This window comes from Oscarella lobularis, chromosome 11, assembly GCF_947507565.1.
Source record: "Oscarella lobularis chromosome 11, ooOscLobu1.1, whole genome shotgun sequence".
NCBI lineage: Eukaryota > Metazoa > Porifera > Homoscleromorpha > Homosclerophorida > Oscarellidae > Oscarella > Oscarella lobularis.
This window is the reverse complement of record NC_089185.1, coordinates 1,117,496-1,135,938: the sequence shown is the minus strand read 5'-3', so window position 1 is coordinate 1,135,938 and position 18,443 is coordinate 1,117,496. Positions and strand designations below refer to the sequence as shown.

General features: G+C 48.3%; 7 protein-coding genes across 13 annotated transcripts; 2 read left to right on the top strand and 5 right to left on the bottom strand.

The window, feature by feature from the left end:
* Positions 1-17: 17 nt before the first annotated feature.
* Positions 18-3,671, bottom strand: LOC136193427 (uncharacterized). The gene is made up of 19 exons (XM_065982329.1): positions 3,499-3,671; positions 3,022-3,371; positions 2,919-2,971; positions 2,830-2,865; positions 2,723-2,776; positions 2,624-2,668; positions 2,530-2,574; positions 2,427-2,471; positions 2,325-2,369; positions 2,207-2,269; positions 2,110-2,157; positions 2,003-2,053; positions 1,908-1,952; positions 1,816-1,842; positions 1,725-1,766; positions 1,630-1,674; positions 1,420-1,560; positions 1,344-1,365; positions 18-1,292 (listed from the first exon to the last, which is right to left on the bottom strand). The coding sequence occupies exons 2-19, from the start codon at positions 3,083-3,085 to the stop codon at positions 133-135; spliced, it is 2,031 nt and encodes a 676-aa protein (XP_065838401.1). The 5' UTR covers positions 3,086-3,371; positions 3,499-3,671; the 3' UTR covers positions 18-132.
* A 72-nt stretch (positions 3,672-3,743) lies between these two features.
* On the bottom strand, positions 3,744-11,685 carry LOC136193425 (latent-transforming growth factor beta-binding protein 2-like). 4 transcript variants are annotated; one of them, XM_065982327.1, is made up of 13 exons: positions 11,585-11,685; positions 9,418-9,493; positions 9,249-9,342; positions 8,666-9,154; positions 8,428-8,615; positions 8,087-8,373; positions 7,369-7,962; positions 7,144-7,302; positions 7,049-7,089; positions 6,912-6,997; positions 6,572-6,851; positions 4,474-6,516; positions 3,744-4,420 (listed from the first exon to the last, which is right to left on the bottom strand). In XM_065982327.1, exons 5-13 carry the CDS (start codon positions 8,542-8,544, stop codon positions 3,942-3,944), a joined length of 4,086 nt encoding a protein of 1,361 aa, XP_065838399.1. In that variant the 5' UTR covers positions 8,545-8,615; positions 8,666-9,154; positions 9,249-9,342; positions 9,418-9,493; positions 11,585-11,685; the 3' UTR covers positions 3,744-3,941. The 4 variants fall into 4 exon arrangements, with proteins under 4 accessions (XP_065838399.1, XP_065838398.1, XP_065838396.1 ...); XM_065982326.1 differs by having other exon boundaries at positions 8,428-8,790; positions 8,992-9,154; XM_065982324.1 differs by having other exon boundaries at positions 8,428-9,154.
* On the top strand, positions 8,892-11,757 carry LOC136193429 (uncharacterized). Its single transcript, XM_065982330.1, has 16 exons — positions 8,892-9,175; positions 9,234-9,552; positions 9,609-9,696; positions 9,748-9,872; positions 9,922-9,989; positions 10,045-10,127; positions 10,177-10,246; positions 10,299-10,365; positions 10,419-10,544; positions 10,610-10,696; positions 10,762-10,935; positions 11,006-11,119; positions 11,180-11,246; positions 11,294-11,388; positions 11,440-11,511; positions 11,567-11,757. Exons 1-16 carry the CDS (start codon positions 8,916-8,918, stop codon positions 11,678-11,680), a joined length of 1,929 nt encoding a protein of 642 aa, XP_065838402.1. The 5' UTR covers positions 8,892-8,915; the 3' UTR covers positions 11,681-11,757.
* On the top strand, positions 11,666-12,837 carry LOC136193433 (probable tRNA N6-adenosine threonylcarbamoyltransferase). Its single transcript, XM_065982337.1, has one exon. The coding sequence runs from the start codon at positions 11,751-11,753 to the stop codon at positions 12,762-12,764; it is 1,014 nt and encodes a 337-aa protein (XP_065838409.1). The 5' UTR covers positions 11,666-11,750; the 3' UTR covers positions 12,765-12,837.
* LOC136193430 (uncharacterized) lies at positions 12,813-15,138 on the bottom strand. Of its 2 annotated transcripts, none has more exons than XM_065982332.1 (6): positions 14,880-15,138; positions 14,481-14,826; positions 14,363-14,425; positions 14,221-14,306; positions 13,898-14,117; positions 12,813-13,842 (listed from the first exon to the last, which is right to left on the bottom strand). In XM_065982332.1, exons 1-6 carry the CDS (start codon positions 15,057-15,059, stop codon positions 12,893-12,895), a joined length of 1,845 nt encoding a protein of 614 aa, XP_065838404.1. In that variant the 5' UTR covers positions 15,060-15,138; the 3' UTR covers positions 12,813-12,892. The 2 variants fall into 2 exon arrangements, with proteins under 2 accessions (XP_065838404.1, XP_065838403.1); XM_065982331.1 differs by having other exon boundaries at positions 12,813-13,858; positions 13,914-14,117.
* Positions 15,139-15,285: 147 nt separating this feature from the next.
* On the bottom strand, positions 15,286-17,891 carry LOC136193431 (BTB/POZ domain-containing protein 8-like). Of its 3 annotated transcripts, none has more exons than XM_065982334.1 (14): positions 17,827-17,891; positions 17,636-17,710; positions 17,399-17,578; positions 17,215-17,320; positions 17,052-17,152; positions 16,908-16,997; positions 16,752-16,832; positions 16,596-16,692; positions 16,454-16,542; positions 16,301-16,403; positions 16,062-16,247; positions 15,872-16,006; positions 15,552-15,678; positions 15,286-15,492 (listed from the first exon to the last, which is right to left on the bottom strand). In XM_065982334.1, the coding sequence occupies exons 2-14, from the start codon at positions 17,704-17,706 to the stop codon at positions 15,419-15,421; spliced, it is 1,440 nt and encodes a 479-aa protein (XP_065838406.1). In that variant the 5' UTR covers positions 17,707-17,710; positions 17,827-17,891; the 3' UTR covers positions 15,286-15,418. The 3 variants fall into 3 exon arrangements, with proteins under 3 accessions (XP_065838406.1, XP_065838405.1, XP_065838407.1); XM_065982333.1 differs by lacking the exon at positions 17,827-17,891 and adding an exon at positions 17,738-17,810 and having other exon boundaries at positions 17,636-17,686; XM_065982335.1 differs by lacking the exons at positions 17,636-17,710; positions 17,827-17,891 and having other exon boundaries at positions 17,372-17,503.
* LOC136193436 (protein jagunal homolog 1-like) lies at positions 17,785-18,419 on the bottom strand. The gene has a single exon (XM_065982342.1). It carries the CDS (start codon positions 18,361-18,363, stop codon positions 17,875-17,877), a length of 489 nt encoding a protein of 162 aa, XP_065838414.1. The 5' UTR covers positions 18,364-18,419; the 3' UTR covers positions 17,785-17,874.
* Positions 18,420-18,443: the final 24 nt, after the last annotated feature.

Below are 18,443 nucleotides of genomic sequence, written 5' to 3'. Positions count from 1 at the left end.
CCGCTGGACGATCTCAGTCAGGCAACAAAAAAAAGATGCATCCTAGTTGAAGAAAAAAATGCACAAAAAAAAACAGAGACACGGCATTAGACAAACTCATACTGATAGTTCTGCGTGCACAGACGCAAAGGTTTATTTAGCGGGGGGTTCGAGTCCGCAAAACCCGTCTTCATCGAAGGGCCAATCGTCACACCAGCCATCATAATGACGGGGGTACGGAGGAACGTGCCGATCGCAATTTCGATACATCGACGAGTAGTCATACTGAACCGTCTGCAGAAACTCTTCTCGGTTGGCAAAACGTTCCTGTTCGCAGTCCGCCGCCGGTCCCCGATTTACCTTGCACCGACAGAAGATCTGATCGACCTTCTCGCTGCACACCCGTTTCGCCTTACGTTCGGGCCCCTCACAGGTAATAACGCATTCGATGCATACCGACTGTTGAGAAATCTCTTCTACTTTAATGCGAGCCATGGCATCAGTGAAGCTCTTTCGCAGTTCGGAACTTCCTGCAGTGTCGTCGACAAATTTCAAATTCCAAATGGCGCCGCCGGTGGCCATCGCGAGCGGAGCGTACTGAACGAATGCTCGACACGACTCGTCGTTCGCTTGAAACGAAACGTTCACATCCGGACTCTGAAAACCGCGGGTATTGACCTCGACGCCAGAAATCCTGCTGTAAATTTTTCCCTGATAATCAACGGCAATGATATTGTCGATGGACGGCGAATCAAATAGAAATTGTCCGAAAAGGTTCAATTTTGCGTTACGCGCAACCAGTTCGGCGGTGATTTCCTGCATCGACGACTCGGTGCCGGCGGCGGTGTTCCTGAACGGATCTCTCGGTTCGTCAGTGACGAGACCGATATTGAGAGCGACGTCCGGGTTGTCGCGTCTCAGTTCTTTGATGTCCAAGGCAAGTTCGATGGCCTGATAGCCGTCTTCTGCGTTACCATTACGACTGAACTTGCGCATGGCTGAGCGCACTTGATTGACCGTGAGATTAACTCGGCCGTTGACGTCTACGACCATCGTTCGATTTGATCGAAAGTTCTCGCCTTCTGTATTTCCAAACAGAACGACGAAGTACTGGTTTTTCAGAGCACCGTTGCCGATATTCTGGCGTATGAGTGCACTCTCGAGTGCCGCCGCGGCGTCGGGGATCCAATCCTGCTCGTTCTTCATGCTGCCCGAATCGTCAACAATGAGAACGATGTCGGCGGCCAAACGCACGGGCAGACCCGTGTCTGTGGCGATCTCTTGATAGAACGTTCCTTCGGTACACTGCATTACTAAAAATGAGATGTTCAAAAATTAATATTATAATATCATATCATATGTACCGCATTGTCCCGTTTCGGCGCACTAAATCAATTTTTTGCGTTAATTAATATTGGGGCTATTTTTTATTTGCTTTACCTTCCACTGTTCGCCGTCGCAAAATGCAATCTCTCCCGTTGTGGGATCGTGATAAATTTGGCCTTCGTTGCTTTGATCGCACGACTTGTCGACGACGTTCGGTACATTTGTGACATTTGGTCCCGGTTCACCGTTAAGCCCCTTTAGTTAAGAGATTAAAGCATAATTCAGCAAGAATGTCAATAAAGAGTATCGTTTTTGACTGCTGACATTAAAGCCTTTATTCCCTTTGAAACCACTGTCACCTGGTTCTCCCTATAACTTGACTTTAGAAGTTAGAACATTTGTACAGGATTGTGTATTACCGGTAAACCTTTGTCGCCCTTGGGAGCAACCACCACAGTTCCCTATAGTCAAAAATAGCCAAATAAAGAGTCAACAACAGAAGTAACGTACCCCAGTCGAAGGAAAACCAACATCGCCCTATAGACGCGATCAAAAAATATCAAGAAATAGGTTCAATATTCTTCTTTGACGCTAATAAATACCACGTCGCCTGTTTCTCCTTTCGGTCCTGTATTGCCTTGCTCTCCCTTTAGAAAAATATTCGCTCATCGACAATTTCTCAAAAGCATGATCTCACTCGTTCGCCACTGCTTCCGCCATCTCCCTGATCTCCAAAATCACCGGTACTCTGTTCAGAATCCCTTTTTAAAAAAAAACGATGCCCTCAAAAGACAATGCTTTTACTCCTGGATTTCCACGTTGTCCCGGCGCTCCGTCGTTGCCTTGGTTTCCCTATTGAAAAAAATAAGCTCCTCTGTCTGCTGCACTGTATTGGTTCAACCTTGTTTCCTCTGTCTCCCTGCAGACCAGGAGGACCGGGGAGTCCTTTATCACCCATAGAGCCCTTTTAATTAGATAGAACTACTGCTATGAAACTTCTTATTGATTAAATAGTGCACCTTAGGCCCTGCATTTCCAACGGCTCCTTTTGGACCAGGATCTCCCTGTTTGAACAAAGCGTACCTGAACATGGTAAGCTGTACGAATGCTTGTATGAATACCTTGCCCATAATGGAGCCTGGTGGCCCTTGGAGGCCTTTTTCTCCCTGGCAATTGGTTATTAGAACAGCAAAGAATTATGAAAACGAAGCAAAGCTAAAGCACCTTTTCGCCTCTCGGACCAGGAGCTCCATACCTGCCATATCTCCCCTAATAGAAATCAAGACTCATCTTGTCGCATCGAATATAAGAAACTGACTGGACGACCAGGAATTCCTGGCTGCGTTACAATATGCCAGTGATGCTATAACCGACGTAATTACCAAATGCTAGACAAATTGAAAGCAATATGATATACCGATAAAGGAAATAAGCCTGGGGGACCGCGATGGCCCATTTCACCGGTCTCTCCCTAATCCAAGATACAGTTGTCACTTCTGAATCCAGTTCAATCCTCCCACTAACTTTGCCTCCAGGCATTCCCCCATATCCTTTCTCGGCCTACGCACATAAACGTGATCACAGAACTCCATTGTCTTGAAAAGGCACGTAACCTGTTCGGGTGAGCAAGAAAGAGGGCAAGTAGACGTCGGAACTTCCGCTGAACCTACAGGAAATTTATTCGGCTCTCGTTAGTCTTTTTCACACGATGAGGACCTGTCGCCGAGACCGACGCAGACTGAAAGAGTACTGCCGTTGTTGCTACCAGAACGAGCAGCATTGTTTTCGTGCTAATCTGGTCTCGATACAGGGTTGCTTTGGTTGGGCTTCAACAACAATAAGGTTGGCGGCGTAGGTAGGCCAGCTGATCGAGTGGGCTAGTCGGCACGCGTTCCCGTATTCGTCCTAGTCCCCCGATTTTCCACGTTTTGTACACGCTCTCCGAAAACGTTGTCACGTGCGTGCATAAAGGTAGCTATTGTGGATATTGAGCGTGCGGAATTGTGCTCTCCCTTCTCGTCCTTTTTGTGCCACAATATTTCTAGCGGAGTTTGAGCATTATCTATCTGTAAGAGAGGATTTTTTGTAATTTTTTTTCGTGGAGATTTGTGCCGCTCCTCCCTCCGCCCCCGCCCTCCCCGTCACCCACCCACACGGGAGCGCCACAAGTTTAGCGTAATGCTAAGAACGTACGATTTCGATCTGCCATTGGTCGAAGTAGAGCGAGCGGCCTCACTGCATTCCGATATTCCATAATAATTCGTGTCTGGCTCGTCCTTGTCCTCTTGAGGGACCCCATCCTCCGATTTCGCTAACGTTTGATCGATCACAGCGTCCAGTTTGTCCTGGAAGCGTTGGAGGCCGTCGGAAAAACGCTCCCACATCGCGAAACGGTGATCTAGAGCGTCCGGGATAGTCACTTCGCGTAGACTAATCCGCTATTTCGAATTGTGGTTTTACACGTGTAAAGAAGGAGCCACACAACCTTTTCAAACAATTCCGTATACTAATAATTAGTCATGCATGCAGAGATCTCTGACGATTTTTCAACATTCAGCCTAACTAAGACAGAAACAGACAATTGGATCAGCGGCTAGTGTAAATCATGAAGAAAGAATTTGCTGGCAGGTACTCTTCTAGGCGTCACAGCGAAGGCCAAAGACCCGGTCGTATTCCTCGCGAGCCGAGCTGCTTTTCACTACCGATTTCGACCACATCTCAATTCGATCGTCATCGCAATCTTCGATAACCGGTTCCGGCACTGTCATCATGTTTGGATCAGCGATTGCTCGTTTCCATTCTTCTTCAGCCAACTTGCCCCGTCGAAGTATTTCGTCCCACAACGCTTCCGGACCGTCAAAATCGTTCGGATCAATGCTGTTTGGCAATCCGCCAATTCGACCTCCAACTAACTTCAACCACTCTTGGTACTCCATTAAATACTGATCAATCAGATCCGACCATTGAACTATGGGAGCTTTCGTTGTGTCGACCTCGGGAGGTTTCAGCGAATCGCTGATAGCGTCGCAGTTTCCCGTCATGTTGAGCCAGTCGGCGTCTTCATTAAGCCAACGATCTCGAATAAAATCCCAATCATCAGAACAGTTGCCAAAACCTACAGACAATACATGTAACGTATCTAAAAATGACTTTGTCTGTGCTGCTTACATTCGAATCCGTTGCCGACAAATCCTGTCCGACATTCGCATCCAAATCCTCCCGGAAAATTGGTGCAGATGGCGTCTACGCTGCAGTTCGATATGCCTGTCTCGTTATCGCACTCGTCGATGTCGACGCAGGTAAACCCGTCACCCGTGTATCCAGCTCGACAGCGACAGAAAAACGAACCGATCGTATTGTGACACGTAGCCATGGAGTGGCATCCGTCGATATCCAAATCGCACTCGTTGATGTCGACGCACGTCGTCACAGTACCGTCGCCCGAAAAACCGACACGACAAGCGCAATTAAACGAGCCCGGTACATCCGTGCAAATTGCTCTAGCATCGTCGTCGCAGTCGTCGATGTTCAAAGCGCACTCGTCGATATTCGTGCAGACGAATCCGTCGCCCGTGTAGCCCATTTTACAGGTGCAAACGAACGAACCGACGGTGTTCGTGCACGTCGCGCGGACTTCGTCGTCGCATCTGCGAGGCGTTTCGGCGCACTCGTCGATGTCAATGCACGTTCTTCCGTCGCCCGTGTAGCCCTCCTTACACGTGCAAATGAACGATCCAGGTATATCGGTGCAAATTGCGTCGGCGGAGCAGTCGTGCTTGCCCATCGTGCACTCGTTGATAGGGTCGCAGATCACGCCGTCGCCCGTGTATCCAGGCAGGCATTCGCAGTCAAACGACCCGGGCGTATTTGTGCATGTGGCTTGAGCGTTACAATTATCTGTTCCCAAATCGCATTCGTTTATATCTGTGCAGCTCTTCCCGTCGCCGGTGTATCCAACCAAGCAGCGGCAAAGAAAGGAGCCGATCGTATCCGTGCATTCGGCACGAGTCGGATCGTCACAGTCGTGAGTTCCCAAGACACACTCGTCCAAATTCGTACAGATCTTACCGTCGCCCGTGTATCCTATTCTGCACGCGCACGTAAACGAGCCGAGCGTATTCGTGCAGGTAGCTCGCACAGGATCGTCGCAATCGTCCGTCATCAGAGTGCACTCGTCAATATCCGTGCACGTTTTACCGTCACCCGTGTAGCCGTCCTTACACTGACAAGTGAACGAGCCGATCGTATTTGTACACGTCGCTCGAACGCGATCGTCGCAGTCGTCCGTCGTTAGAGTGCACTCGTCGATGTCGACGCAGCTCTTTCCGTCGCCCGTGTATCCCGCTCTGCAGGCGCACGTAAACGATCCGTCGGTGTTCGTGCAAACTGCTCGCACGGGATCGTCGCAGTCGTCCGTCATTAGAGTGCACTCGTCGACGTCCGTGCACGTCTTTCCGTCGCCCGTGTAGCCCCCTTTGCAGGCACACGTGAACGATCCAATCGTATTCGTGCACGTCGCTCGCTCGTCGGCATCGCAACCGTCCGTCCCCAAATCGCACTCGTCGATATCCGTGCACGTCTTGCCGTCGCCCGAGTAACCCGTCTTACAAGCGCACAAAAACGATCCCATCGTATTCGTGCAAGTGGCTCGACTATCGACGTCGCAATCGTCCGTATCCAATAGACATTCGTTCACGTCGGAGCACGATTTACCGTCGCCCGTGTATCCCGCTCTGCAGGCGCACGTAAACGATCCGTCGGTGTTCGTGCACGTCGCTCGTTCGTCGGCATCGCAATCGTCCATCTCCAAAGCGCACTCGTCGATATCCGCGCACGTCTTGCCGTCGCCCGAGTAACCCATCTTACAAGCGCACGTAAACGATCCCACCGTATTCGTGCAAGTGGCTCGGCTATCGACGTCGCAATCGTCCGTATTCAATAGACATTCGTCCACGTCCACGCAACTCTTCCCGTCGCCCGTGTATCCCGCTCTGCAGGCGCACGTAAACGATCCGACGGTGTTCGCGCACGTCGCTCGCTCCGGTACGTCGCAGTCGTCCTCGTTTCGCATGCATTCGTTTATGTCGACGCAAAACGTTCCGTTGCCCTCGAAGCCGCTTTCGCACTGACAAATGACGCCGGGGCAACTGTTGATGCACACCGCATTCGAATGGCAATTCCGTATGGAAGGATCGTTACACGGATCAAAAGCTAAAAAAGAAAAGATTCTCTTTCGATTTGATAAAGCGGGTTGAATTCTTCTTACCCGGGTCTCCTTCGGCGACGAATATCCATTGGTCCCTTGGAATTCCATCAACTTCCGGTCCCGAACCGCCGCAATTCTCCAGCCCAACGAATGCGCCGTCTTCGATTTCAACCGTGTAGTTTCTATCGGCGCACAGTGTACCGACATCGATTGTTGCATTTGACGCCGTCGTCGTTATGACTTCGATTCGACTCGACGTTCTCGTGTTTATCATCAGCACGACTTCGTCGGAGCCTATGTCGATGATTCTGATGTATCGATCTACAACGGGTTGTTGCACCTAAATAAAAATTCTTTCTTAAAAGCGAATTTTAATCAATTCTGTTGCTATGCTGCGTACTGGTCCAGAAAATTCAACAACCAATTTATCGCCGTGATTCAGAAATCCTACCATGCTGAAATCATTTGTAACTGACGGAGTAGAAACTAAAACAAAGCAAGGCTAGGCTAACAAATGAGGTAGACATTAGAACGCACCTCCAGCAAATAAACGAATGCACTGCTGCAATGATTCCAACCTAATTTCACACTACGTTAATTGATAATAAGTATCAATTATACTAAAGGCTGACCGATTTTTGTCAATAGCCCTGTAGCAAATCTGTGTAAGATGATATTGCGAAGGTAGGGGCGTCCATGCTAGAGAAACTTCCCAAACATTCATCTCCACCATTGTCAACGGCCCGACGTTCAGACCATCTGGAGTCGACGAAAACCGAATACTAACAATCCTAAAAAATTATCATAAATAAATAAATAAATGAATATATGAATAAATCCCGTTGCGTTCTCCGTACTCGTTTCCGGCCAGAGTCGAGGCCGGTCTCGCCGTAATAGTTCCCGCGAACGACTCGCCGGGAGGAATCCCGATACATCTTCCCGAAACAGGCTCCACCGTTGGTAGGCTGCACTCCGAAACGGGTTTGACTTGCACGATAAACTGAAGTGGAACGCTACTAAGCGGCTCCGTTCCGTTGTTGAAGTCCGCAAAATCCTCGATGACGAGAGCAGCCGGATGTCTGCCAAGAGGAAGAGGAGTCGCTGAGTTTGTCGTGCCCCACGTAATCACGCATTGCTCTTCGTCGAGCACGGCTCCCACCGCTTCGAGAGCGCCGCACACGCCGCCGCACTCGGGATTATCGGCTGTCGGTCCGTTCCGAGCCCAGCGACAGCGAATTCGATCGCCGTCGTCGTCGTCGAATGGGCTTATGTCGTAGCGAAGGCGACAATTGGCGAAGACGGTGATAACGGGCTGAAGAACGGTAACCTGCGGACTTCTATTGATCGCCATCGTGTCAGGACGTAGTTTCAAGTCGATGACGAGTTGGAGAGATATTTCAGCGCCTTCGATGTTATTTTGAAAAGTAATCCAACAGCACGGAACGTCGGGGCTAAAAGAGAATACATATCGTCAGACAGAAGCTCGACGAGAATCTCGCAAGAAGGCGACTCAGACTGATGACATTACGTGATTCTATTAGACTAGACCGTCATCGCGTACTTATAGACCGATACCTTATGACGAATTTCGTTCGACCGCCTGCTTCGTCGAGGTTGAACTTGAAGTCAAAGGAATTGTCGCCCGCCGACCAGTTGTCGACGCTGGTTGCGCCTCCAACGAAGGGCTCACGACATTCGTACTGCATGGTGCCAATGCGTCTGCCCGGACATCCGGTCTCAGGTTCGTCGAGGCTGTCGCACGCCCATCTGCGTTCTTCTCCGCGAATCGCGCCAGTCTCGTTCACCGGACACTTGCCTTCGCTGCTCGAGTGACGCCAAGCAAGGAAAAACGATACTCTCACCTAGTGAAAAATTAGTAACGAGACTGCATGACGCACGTATCGATGCTTCCTCACGTTGCCTGTCGTATCGAGAGGATGATAGCTGGCCGAAGCTCCGCGAAAATGGGTAGCGGTCGACTTGTTGAGGAGTAGTACGGCCGTTGCGAGAAACGCAAGGAAACTGTGCTTCATTTCGTCTATCTGTCTAACTGGTCTCAACAGGACCTTCGCGAAGACTGAAGTCTATTTTCGCCTACAACGCACTATACGTCTCTCTTGTCGTGCTTCAAAATCAGATTTGTCTGGCGTTTACTTGGATTCTTCGCTCGCATAGAGGAAGTTTAAAGTGCAAGCTCTTAGAAGAAGCAATTGTTGTTAGGATACCACGCTGGATCCTTCCGTCCCGCGGAACGTGAAAAAACGGCTTCAAATTCCAGCCTGGAGCGATTCGTTGCTACGTATCCAATCGCGAGGAATTGAGCCTGACTGCTCGTAGTGGGTCCTCTGAACGACATGCACCCCCGCCCCCATTGCCTCTATGTTGCCGTGCGTTACGGTGGAAAATGGGGGTAAACAGATTCGCGCTGGTGCTGGTGCTCTTGTTGCTACAGGGCAAGGAGGTTTTATGCAACACCGTACCTCCTTTTCCGCTGAACGAGACCGTGCAGCGCGCTCGAAGCGCGCTCGACGGTGCCGCCATTCAACCGACGGGACTCAATTCGACGTTCTATCTGGATACCATTGAGAAAATAGTCGATTTCTTCAAACAGCATCAAGACGCCGACGGTAGAATCATTGATCCCTACGAAAAGAAAGAGATCCAGTGAGACATACTCTTCATTTGCTTAATGCTAATGTGCTACGTAATTTCTGCGCTGAAGATATTCTACACCAACCTTTGCTCTTGCTACTGCAATTCTAGTCGCCGAGAATTACAAAGGCAGTGCTGGGGAACTCGTTGGACCTGCCTCACGTGCTCTGACAAGCTCTCTAACCCAAATTGAGACGGCGAGTTGCGCTCAGGGAACGTGCCATTTCTACGTCATGCCGTCGATGCTTGCTTACTCGGTGCTCAAAAAGTCTCCACTCGTGTCCGCGGAGACGATAAAAGCGTGGGAGCAACTGGCATCGAAGATCGATCCTGAAAAATCGTACGATAAGAAGGGAAACAATTGGGATTCGGTCGCTCTAACAGGAGAGGTAGCACGTACAATTAATCGCAGTTGAAGAAGCGACTATCTTATGCGTATATACAGTATCTCCGTTACAAGCTCGGACTGTCTAACAGTACCGAGTGGCTCGAAAGCACGTTGACACAACAAATGACGCATTTTACGTCTAACGGTAGTCTCGCGTGTGAAAACGTACTGAAGTATTTCTACTATTCGATTTCAGGACAGTATCAAGATCATACCGGTTATAAAGGCTTGAATCCCATGCCCTACGATCATTTTCCCAGGAAATATCTAACCGTTATGCTCGAATGGGGATACAATCTTTCACATGCAGAAAACCTTTCAGTACGTTCCAAGAATACGTTGCTTTCGAAAATGTACTTCCTTTGGCTAGGTTTTACTCCCTCGCGGAGCCTTTGTATCGTTACTCATGCAGTCTCCGTGGGGAGAACTGCCAACAGGGTAGGCATGTAATACCAGCGAGTACGTGAAATGGTTTCATTCTCATGCGTACCAGAGGGCGAAGCTCCCAGCACCAATGGAATGAAGCCGTTCAAACGGTGACGTACGAGATCTATGCTCGCAATATGGCCAAATTAGGTATAGAAAAATTCGGACCTCGTAAACTAACATGTATGATATTTGTTAGGTGATCTCGTTATGGCAAAAGCCTTTAAAAGAGCTGCTCATTTAGCTTTGAAGTCTGTTAGACGATGGATGTAAGGTTTCCCCCTCTAAGCCTACGCACGCAAATTCACGTAAATTGTTAAGAAATCCAGCTGGTGGACTGTTCATAGTCAAAAACAGATTCGATCCTAAGCTGAGATTCGGTTACCAGGTCAGTGCGTGACAACTCGCAGTTCTAGATTCGCCTTCAATATGATTTATCAGGCTTATTCGTACTATTCTAACTATAATTTGCTGACGGCCAGCATGCTAGCGACTGCTTTCCTTTACTGTGACGACAGCATCGAGGAAGGACCTACGTTCGCAGATGCCGGCGGTTTCGTTTTCGAGGTAGGTCAGTCAGTCGCGAAACGAGTCAATTATTTTGGTTAGATAATTATAAAAGAAACGTTTAGATTCCTGATTTTCACAAGATATTTGCAAATGCTGGTGGCATGTATGTGGAAATCGAAACGGGCGCTGATCCTCATTACGACAGCACGGTACGCAACGTTTTGAGTCAAGAGGTACAAAAAATAAATCCACGCGCCATTTTTTCTGTGGTCAGGGCTTGACCAGAGTGCATACACCGGGTGTCGAGCCGCTGATCATGCCAACGGCTGGAACCGCAGAAAACAGCGGCCCTTTGTCTGTTTCACCCGTGTGGTACGACGATCTTAGGAAGCAATGGGGCAGTGTTGCCCAAGTGGGGTACGAAGAGCACGTCAACTACTCGTTATCGGTGCGTCTATAGCTAGCTCTAGAGGGTCTAGCCGTTACGTGATTGTGTCAATGACTTTGTCTGAGTGCAGGTCACCGAAATGAGTACCACGTCAGTGCAATTTGGAATTACGTGGGATCTTGGATCGAACTCCAGCTATGCGTACTTGGACGAGGAGTTCAACGTCACACCAAAACGAGTAGAAGTAAGTACATCGCTTGCTATGTTGGTGCACAGAAAAGGGCAACTTCTACCATATATCTAGGGAACGGTCTTTGTTACCGGTCGGTATCAAAATCTGGGTTATATGTTTCCAGCTTTTCTGTTTGACGGTAACAAATTTGATTCCCCAATGGCCCCTGATTAGTCTAACAATCAGGCAAAACAAATTCATCGCTGAACATATCCAGCAGTGCTGATCCATCGGGAAATGCAAATATCACTGTCAATTGGCCAACGAAATCGACTCAAATGGTGAGAAAAATAACTATCGTTGGTTCAAATTTAGTATGGTCAGTTTGACAGTTCCAAATCACAAACACTCCTAGTTCCAATAACGTAGCCCTACCGTGCGATTGTGAACGAATTACAGACCTTGTAAGCCCATAGCGGTGGGTCAAATATGCGTATAGAATCTAACGGTTGTTTACAGGAAAGCAGAAACGGATACCTGGCTCAGATTCGATGCACGGTGAAATTTTACAACGAGACCAATCGCCTACGAGACGCGGCCTCCATCTCCTACGCTCTCGTCCCCCAAACTTGACGACGAACACACTTTTCTTCGTTGCTAGCGCACGTCGCTTTATTTACTAGTATTTACCTCTTCGTGTTTCATGCCAGTCGTCATCGGTTTAGAGGGCAGCGCAAACAAAATCGGCATCGGCATCGTTCGCGACGGTCGAATCCTATCGAACGTACGCCACACGTACGTGCCGCCGCCCGGTCACGGCTTCCTCCCTCGCGACACGGCCAAACACCATCGCGATCACATCGTCGATCTCGTTCGTCGCGCGCTGACCGAAGCCGACGTCGATCCCGTCACCGATCTCGACTGCGTCGCCTTCACAAAGGGTCCCGGTATGGGCGCTCCGCTCGTCTCGGTCGCCGTCGTGGCGCGCGCGCTCGCGCTCCTGTGGGAAAAGCCCCTTATCGGCGTCAATCACTGCATTGCTCACATCGAAATGGGTCGTCTCGTCACGAGTGCGCGCAATCCGGTCGTTTTGTACGTGAGCGGCGGCAATACGCAGGTGATCGCCTATTCGCATCGGCGCTATCGAATCTTTGGCGAAACAATTGACATTGCCGTCGGAAATTGCTTGGATCGATTCGCTCGCGTGCTCAAACTTAGCAACGATCCGAGCCCGGGATATAATATCGAGCAGCTTGCAAAGAAGGGAACGAAGTACGTCGAGTTGCCTTATGCGGTCAAGGGAATGGACGTTTCGTTTTCCGGAATTTTGTCTCACATTGAGACGGTGGCGAGGGATCAGCTTGCCGCCGGGAATTGCACGGCGGAGGATTTGTGCTTTTCGCTGCAGGAGACCGTATTTGCGATGCTCGTCGAAGTGACGGAACGAGCGATGGCTCATTGCGGTGCGAGCGAAGTTCTCATTGTCGGCGGCGTTGGATGCAACGAGCGACTGCAGAAGATGATGGGTGCAATGGCCGAGGAGCGCGGCGCCACCGTGTGTGCCATGGACGAGAGATACTGCATTGACAATGGGGCCATGATTGCTCAAGCAGGATGGGAAATGTTCTGCAGTGGGCAGACGACTGATATGACTGATAGCTGGTGCACGCAGAGATTCAGAACAGATGAAGTTGAAGTGACTTGGAGAGATGATTAGTAGTAGTAGAAGTTCTCTCTCTGTGTGTGTAGCTGCAACACAAACCTGTGTCAATATATAGATATATTTCTTACTTTGTGGCTACTTTACCATTGGATTTGAAAACGATACATACAAAGGAAAATCAGCTATGCAGCGCACATATTACTACTGGATCGAATAGTCTCGTTGACTGACTGCAGAAGCCTTCTTTTAAATCTTTCCTCGTCTTTACCCAGAACAGTTAGCGTTTGTAGAAACGACGGCACATTGAAAGTGGAGTCAGAAGACGACGTCATATTTATTACGATGGGATAGATGTTCTTTCGATAGAAAAAATAGTTGACTTCATTTTCGTACTTCTTCTCCTTTTGATATTTAGATGAGATGACGACGACCACGCATCGACTTTGCCTCTCCGCACGTTTCAATTTTTCTCCAAATGGCAGCTGACGTAAGTAACTATTCTCGTCATTGCCATCCCAGATTGTTAGGCCAGCACTCTTCAGAATTGGAACGACAACTTCGTCAATCCAAGGACGCGCTTCTGGATGATGTGATATGTATATGTCAGACATCGAGTCGTCAAAGAAGTGCGGCATTTTCTTCGCGTCTGCCCGACTCTCTAGCCAGTCAATTCGACGTCTTGCTTCGCTCGCCTCCTTCACATACCCCTTCCTTTGTGCTCCATCTTCAGCAAGTCGAGCAATGTCCAACGCCTCCTCGTTGAAACACCCATCTAGTATCTTCAGGTCACAACGAGCAATTTGGTACTGCAGCATGTAGCGGAGTTGAAGGGTATTGGTGTCGACAGCCTGCAAGGCATTAGCAGCTGCTGTAATCTTATCTCGGTGCATGCACGGATCATTAATTAAGGTAGGACCGTCATCACTATTGAAATGGCACGTATCCAATTGTAGCCAGGCAATGCGTATAAGCGCCCTGTCCGGTACGCAGTTGATCTCTGCGTCATACGTCTGGCAATAGTCTTTAGCTTTGCAGAATAGACGAAGAATTTCGGGATAGTCCTCTTCGTTCCCCTTTTCAAGTAAAACCGATGCCCAGTTGTAATTCAGTCCCGCTAAGTCTTCGCCTGAAGCTATGTTAAAGAGATTCTAAGTAAAAAGTACCGTACTTAAAATCAGTTGGCTCACCAGTGTGTAAATTTACCTTTCTGGCATAGTCAAGGCTCAGTATAGCTTTGTCGTGTTTCTTCTCATGTCTCCAAATGCCTGACATGATGTAGAAAGCTCTTGCTATAAGGGTGCATTTGTCGGCTGCCAGTTTGACGTGTCTTTGGCACATTAGGAAACCCTTCTTGACAAGCTTCTTTGCTCGTTCAAGGTTTTTTTGATAAAGCTCACCTATAGCCATCTATAGACGGGAAGAGTTATTAGAGAAGCTAAGAAATAGAGGTAGATCGACTTAAAACATCAAGAACTCAAGGAAGAAAAGCTCTATTGATTATCTAACTTGCCTCATAATAAACCACTATCTTGTTAACCGAGCTCTTTAGTCCTCCTTGGAACAGTTTGTAAAAGTATTTCAATTTGGACCAATCTCCTGCAACGTAAATACGTATAAAATTAAATATAAGCTCAGCAACTTGTAAATTGCACCATTATATTCACACTCCTGCATGTTCTTCACTATAATTTTATATGCTCGCTTTTCTGTAAACTCTGAAATACATATCCCTCTTCTCGTTTCTCCTAATAACGAAAAAATTAATTGTACCTGGTTTCAATTTTGACAAAACAGGAAGCAGCGCCAAGTGATGATTGACGACTGCTGCTGCATTTTCGGACTCGTCCGATTCCGTCTCTTTCTCGACCCTCTTCCCTAGTATCTCAACGAAGCTAGAAGCCTTTTCCGTGCTTTGAGATTGAAGTGTAAAGTTAACAAGACAAATTCCAGGTTGACCAAAAAACTTCATCTTGAAAGCGACGGAGTCCAATTCATCAATGGGATTCGTATTCAACCTCTCCATGGACCAAAGATTTAATGGAACAGGTTGAATACCTGGCTGACTACTACATCTAGAGCCATGCAACACGTCGACGTCGAGAGAAAATCGCTGGAACTGCACGCATGGATTTGAGTGAAGTGTCACAAAGGTGGCTCTTCTCTACAAACCTTGAATTTTTTTAACTGCGTCGATGACGCAGCTGGGGGGTTCCCTTTGTGCAAGTTTGGTGCCGACTGCGACTCTACTTTGAGTCTAAAGATTACAAAACCGTCGGTTTCATCTCGCGTGTTGCGCTGTTCGACGGCAAAGATTCTATCGTCGGAGCGAGAGACGACCTCGAAGCCCATCCTTCTTTTCTTACGCGCAAACGCTGCGGTAAATTATCACGAGACCATTTGCGTCACAATGTGGTCTGTCTTGTGAAGATCGCAGAATAACGTTCTTCGCTATATCGTGGATGCATATCGTTTAAACGATGGTCCCGTGGGCTCATCGTCCTGCCCATCCTGGTGGCGTTCAGAATGAACCCAGCACCGAGAGAGCATGCTCTTTGTCTTGCCCAGCTCAGAGACAGCAACGAGTAGCTTGTTTCTTTTTCACTCGTGAGCCCCAGTCCTAACTCCCCGACTGCGCCTGCTCGGCAGATTTCACCGGTTGCTCCCACTCCCACTCACTATAGCTATACTATACTGCTAAAGGATATTAGTTACTTTTTCTTTGAATTAATTGCCACTTGGCGCTTTGACTTGTTGCCATCTCGAAAATCAACAAAAGCTGCAGCTAGGGCAAACAGTAAAAGATTAATTGCTATTGTCTATGATGTTTAAGATGTTACCAACCCAAGTCTGTCTCTAAATCATCGCGCAATTGTTTGGGTAGCGTTTCCCAGCGCGCGCTGGGACGAATTCGAGCCAAATGAGACAGCACAAACTTTTTGCAGGTTTGATGAAAATCAATCACCAGCGTCTAGCAGAAAAGAGAAGAAATGATTTCATGCCTGTAAAAGGAACGCAGTACAGGGAGCAGGAGAGGAATCAGAAATAAAAAAACTGATCGCTTCAGTGAGTTCAAGCATTGTGTCGTGCGACACTAAAACTCGGCCTTAGAGTCATCCTTTCCGAGGTTAATCGGTACGAAAAGATGGCCAAGTGAACGTTACCTGAATATCGTCAGCAAAGCTGGAGCTTAGAAGCTCACTGGAATAGCGCAAGATTAGGCAAGAGTTCTCTTCGGACAAGTCAACAAGAAGCTGCTCAAATATGAGGCTAACAAGACCATGAGACGATCCAATACCCTAAAAGCAGAACGTAATACTGTATCTAGCTAGCAGCATGTCAGCACTCGCAAACCTGAAAGAGATCATAAAAGGCGGTCGATTGGATGATGTGATGAATGTTACAGCTGACAAACCGGACGCAGGAGTTCATCAATTTTTGATTGAGTTCAAGCACTGGCTCTGCCCACTTGCATGAGGACGACATCGCTCCAGTGAGACGATCGCAGCCTCTCATGACGCTAATAACATTCTTGCACGTCTGAATGAAAGCAATGAAAAGAATGAGAACCGGAGACTAGTCAGAGAACGAACCAGAGACGTCGTCTTCGCGGAAAGCACGAGGCTGTGCAGATCGGCAGAAAGAGATGCAAAAGCTCTCGTGCACCAAACGCGATCGTAATGGCAACCAAGCCAACTAAGAAGAGAAGGGATTACATGCAAAACTAGATTACATCTGCTACGTACCTCACACAACGTTTCTTTAGCTCGCCGATTTGAAAGTCCTCAGCGAGTCGAAGACACTGCGGAACTTTTTCCGTACAATTTTTGCAGGGCTAAATAATAGACGTTAACTCAAGTACCGACTGTCCTAAACGACGTGACGCACTTTGTGAAAATGACAACAGTAAACTTGCGTGATGTAAACGCAAAGACCTTCTTTCATACCAACGAGACCATACATGTCAGCCATGACAAGAAGATCCCTAAACGTAGCCCACGTTTACCTTTACTTTCTGACGCTGCGTTAAGTTTAATACCGTACGTGATTTTCCCATGCGAAGACCAGTCCACACGACAACAGTACATGAAACGCAAAGCGGATTCAACACAAGAATATACAACGCTGTAGAGAAAGACAACATTAGTTAGTAGTGTAAACGAGGCCTTATAGAAAGTCTCTACAGTGAGAATGACTCACCCTTTCAACGTGATTTCCTTAGAAAGGCTTTCAGTCCAGCTGCCGCCCAGCATGGCACCAAAATAAGCACATCGGCAAGCCAAGACAACTCTTAATTAGACAAACGTTCACAAAGGCCAATCCGTAATGAACTCGTTGGTTTGCCTGTGAGCCTGGATTTTGTCCTTTTCGACATGGAGAGATATGTCGCTGAAATCCTTTGTTTCGAACAAGTGAGAAAGACACTCCTGCAACGTTCCAATTACCTATACAAATCAGAGGCCCCACTTAGCACAATTCCACGTAAGATTATATAAACGTTCACAACTTTAATTGGCCTCAAAAGTTTGTCAAATTCCGCCTCGGACAAAGAAACCCGAGCCAATTCATTTAAGACGCTCTCGTTGAAAATAGAATCCGACGAATAAATGCTCCTATATACAATATTCAGCGTTAAAAAACAACCAATCAATGACAGATAATACATCTCTGCCAATTATCTAATCGTTTGCCTTAGCGTTTGTTCGACATCTGCGGCATCCACATCACGAAGAGTGAGCACGTTCGAGAGTGGAGAGGACGAATGAGCGAAGGCGGGGCCGAGTCGAGCCTTGACTATTGTCGAATGAATGGGAAAACGGCGTCCGCTCGCTACGACGGTTAGATCGCTAAAATCTCCGCTTTCGAATAGTCTACATAAAAAAAACCCATTTCAAATGAGTTCGCAAAGGCATTTGTGGCGATTTCACCGTAGTAAATCGGCCTTCTGGCGTTCGGTCTCCTTCAGAAAACACTCCTCCCTAATTCTTGAGCGTAACATGTACCTACATACGAAGGCACTTCTATTCTACCGTGCTTTCTTATCCGCGGGACGCGACGAACGCAGGGACGACATAGAAAAACTCAAAACAACGGCGGACTCAAATTAACGCACGCTAACCCTCAAATCGAAAAAATCTTCATTATTGAGCGTGCCTAAAATGTACGCCTATTGGTTCTTTTCTCCTTTGACATCCCACGACTCTAAGAGCACGCGACCAACAATAATTTCTAGAACGTGCGTGAAACCGGCCGCAATAGCGACCATCAACATGTACAAATCAGCCATCGCTATCGGTCTATGCACGGCGAGAAGCGAGAGTCCCACGGCGACGGGCGCCACGCCGAGCGCGAGCAGTAACGCCATGAACACTTTGAGCATTTTGACGTTGTTTCGTTTGAGCGCGGCGAAGCCGACGAGACACGAGAGGCAGCCGACGAGCCACGTCCACTCCCATATGGGAATGAGTTGGAGTCCTCGCGACGAGACGATCGCTTGGAGTCCGACGCACGCGCCGAGAACGACGTGGATGATCAGTACGAGTCGCATGCGCCATTTCGCTTCGACGATGCGGGAATAATGCGACGCCACTCGTTGGCGATGACTGAAATCGGAGCCGTCCGTGCCGGCAGCTCGCGGGCCTTCGCGAGATGACATTGAAAGCTCTAGGAAGAGTCAGAACGCGACTTGAGACCACGACACCACGTGCTATATCGCCTATAGCGAGGCATGCGCTG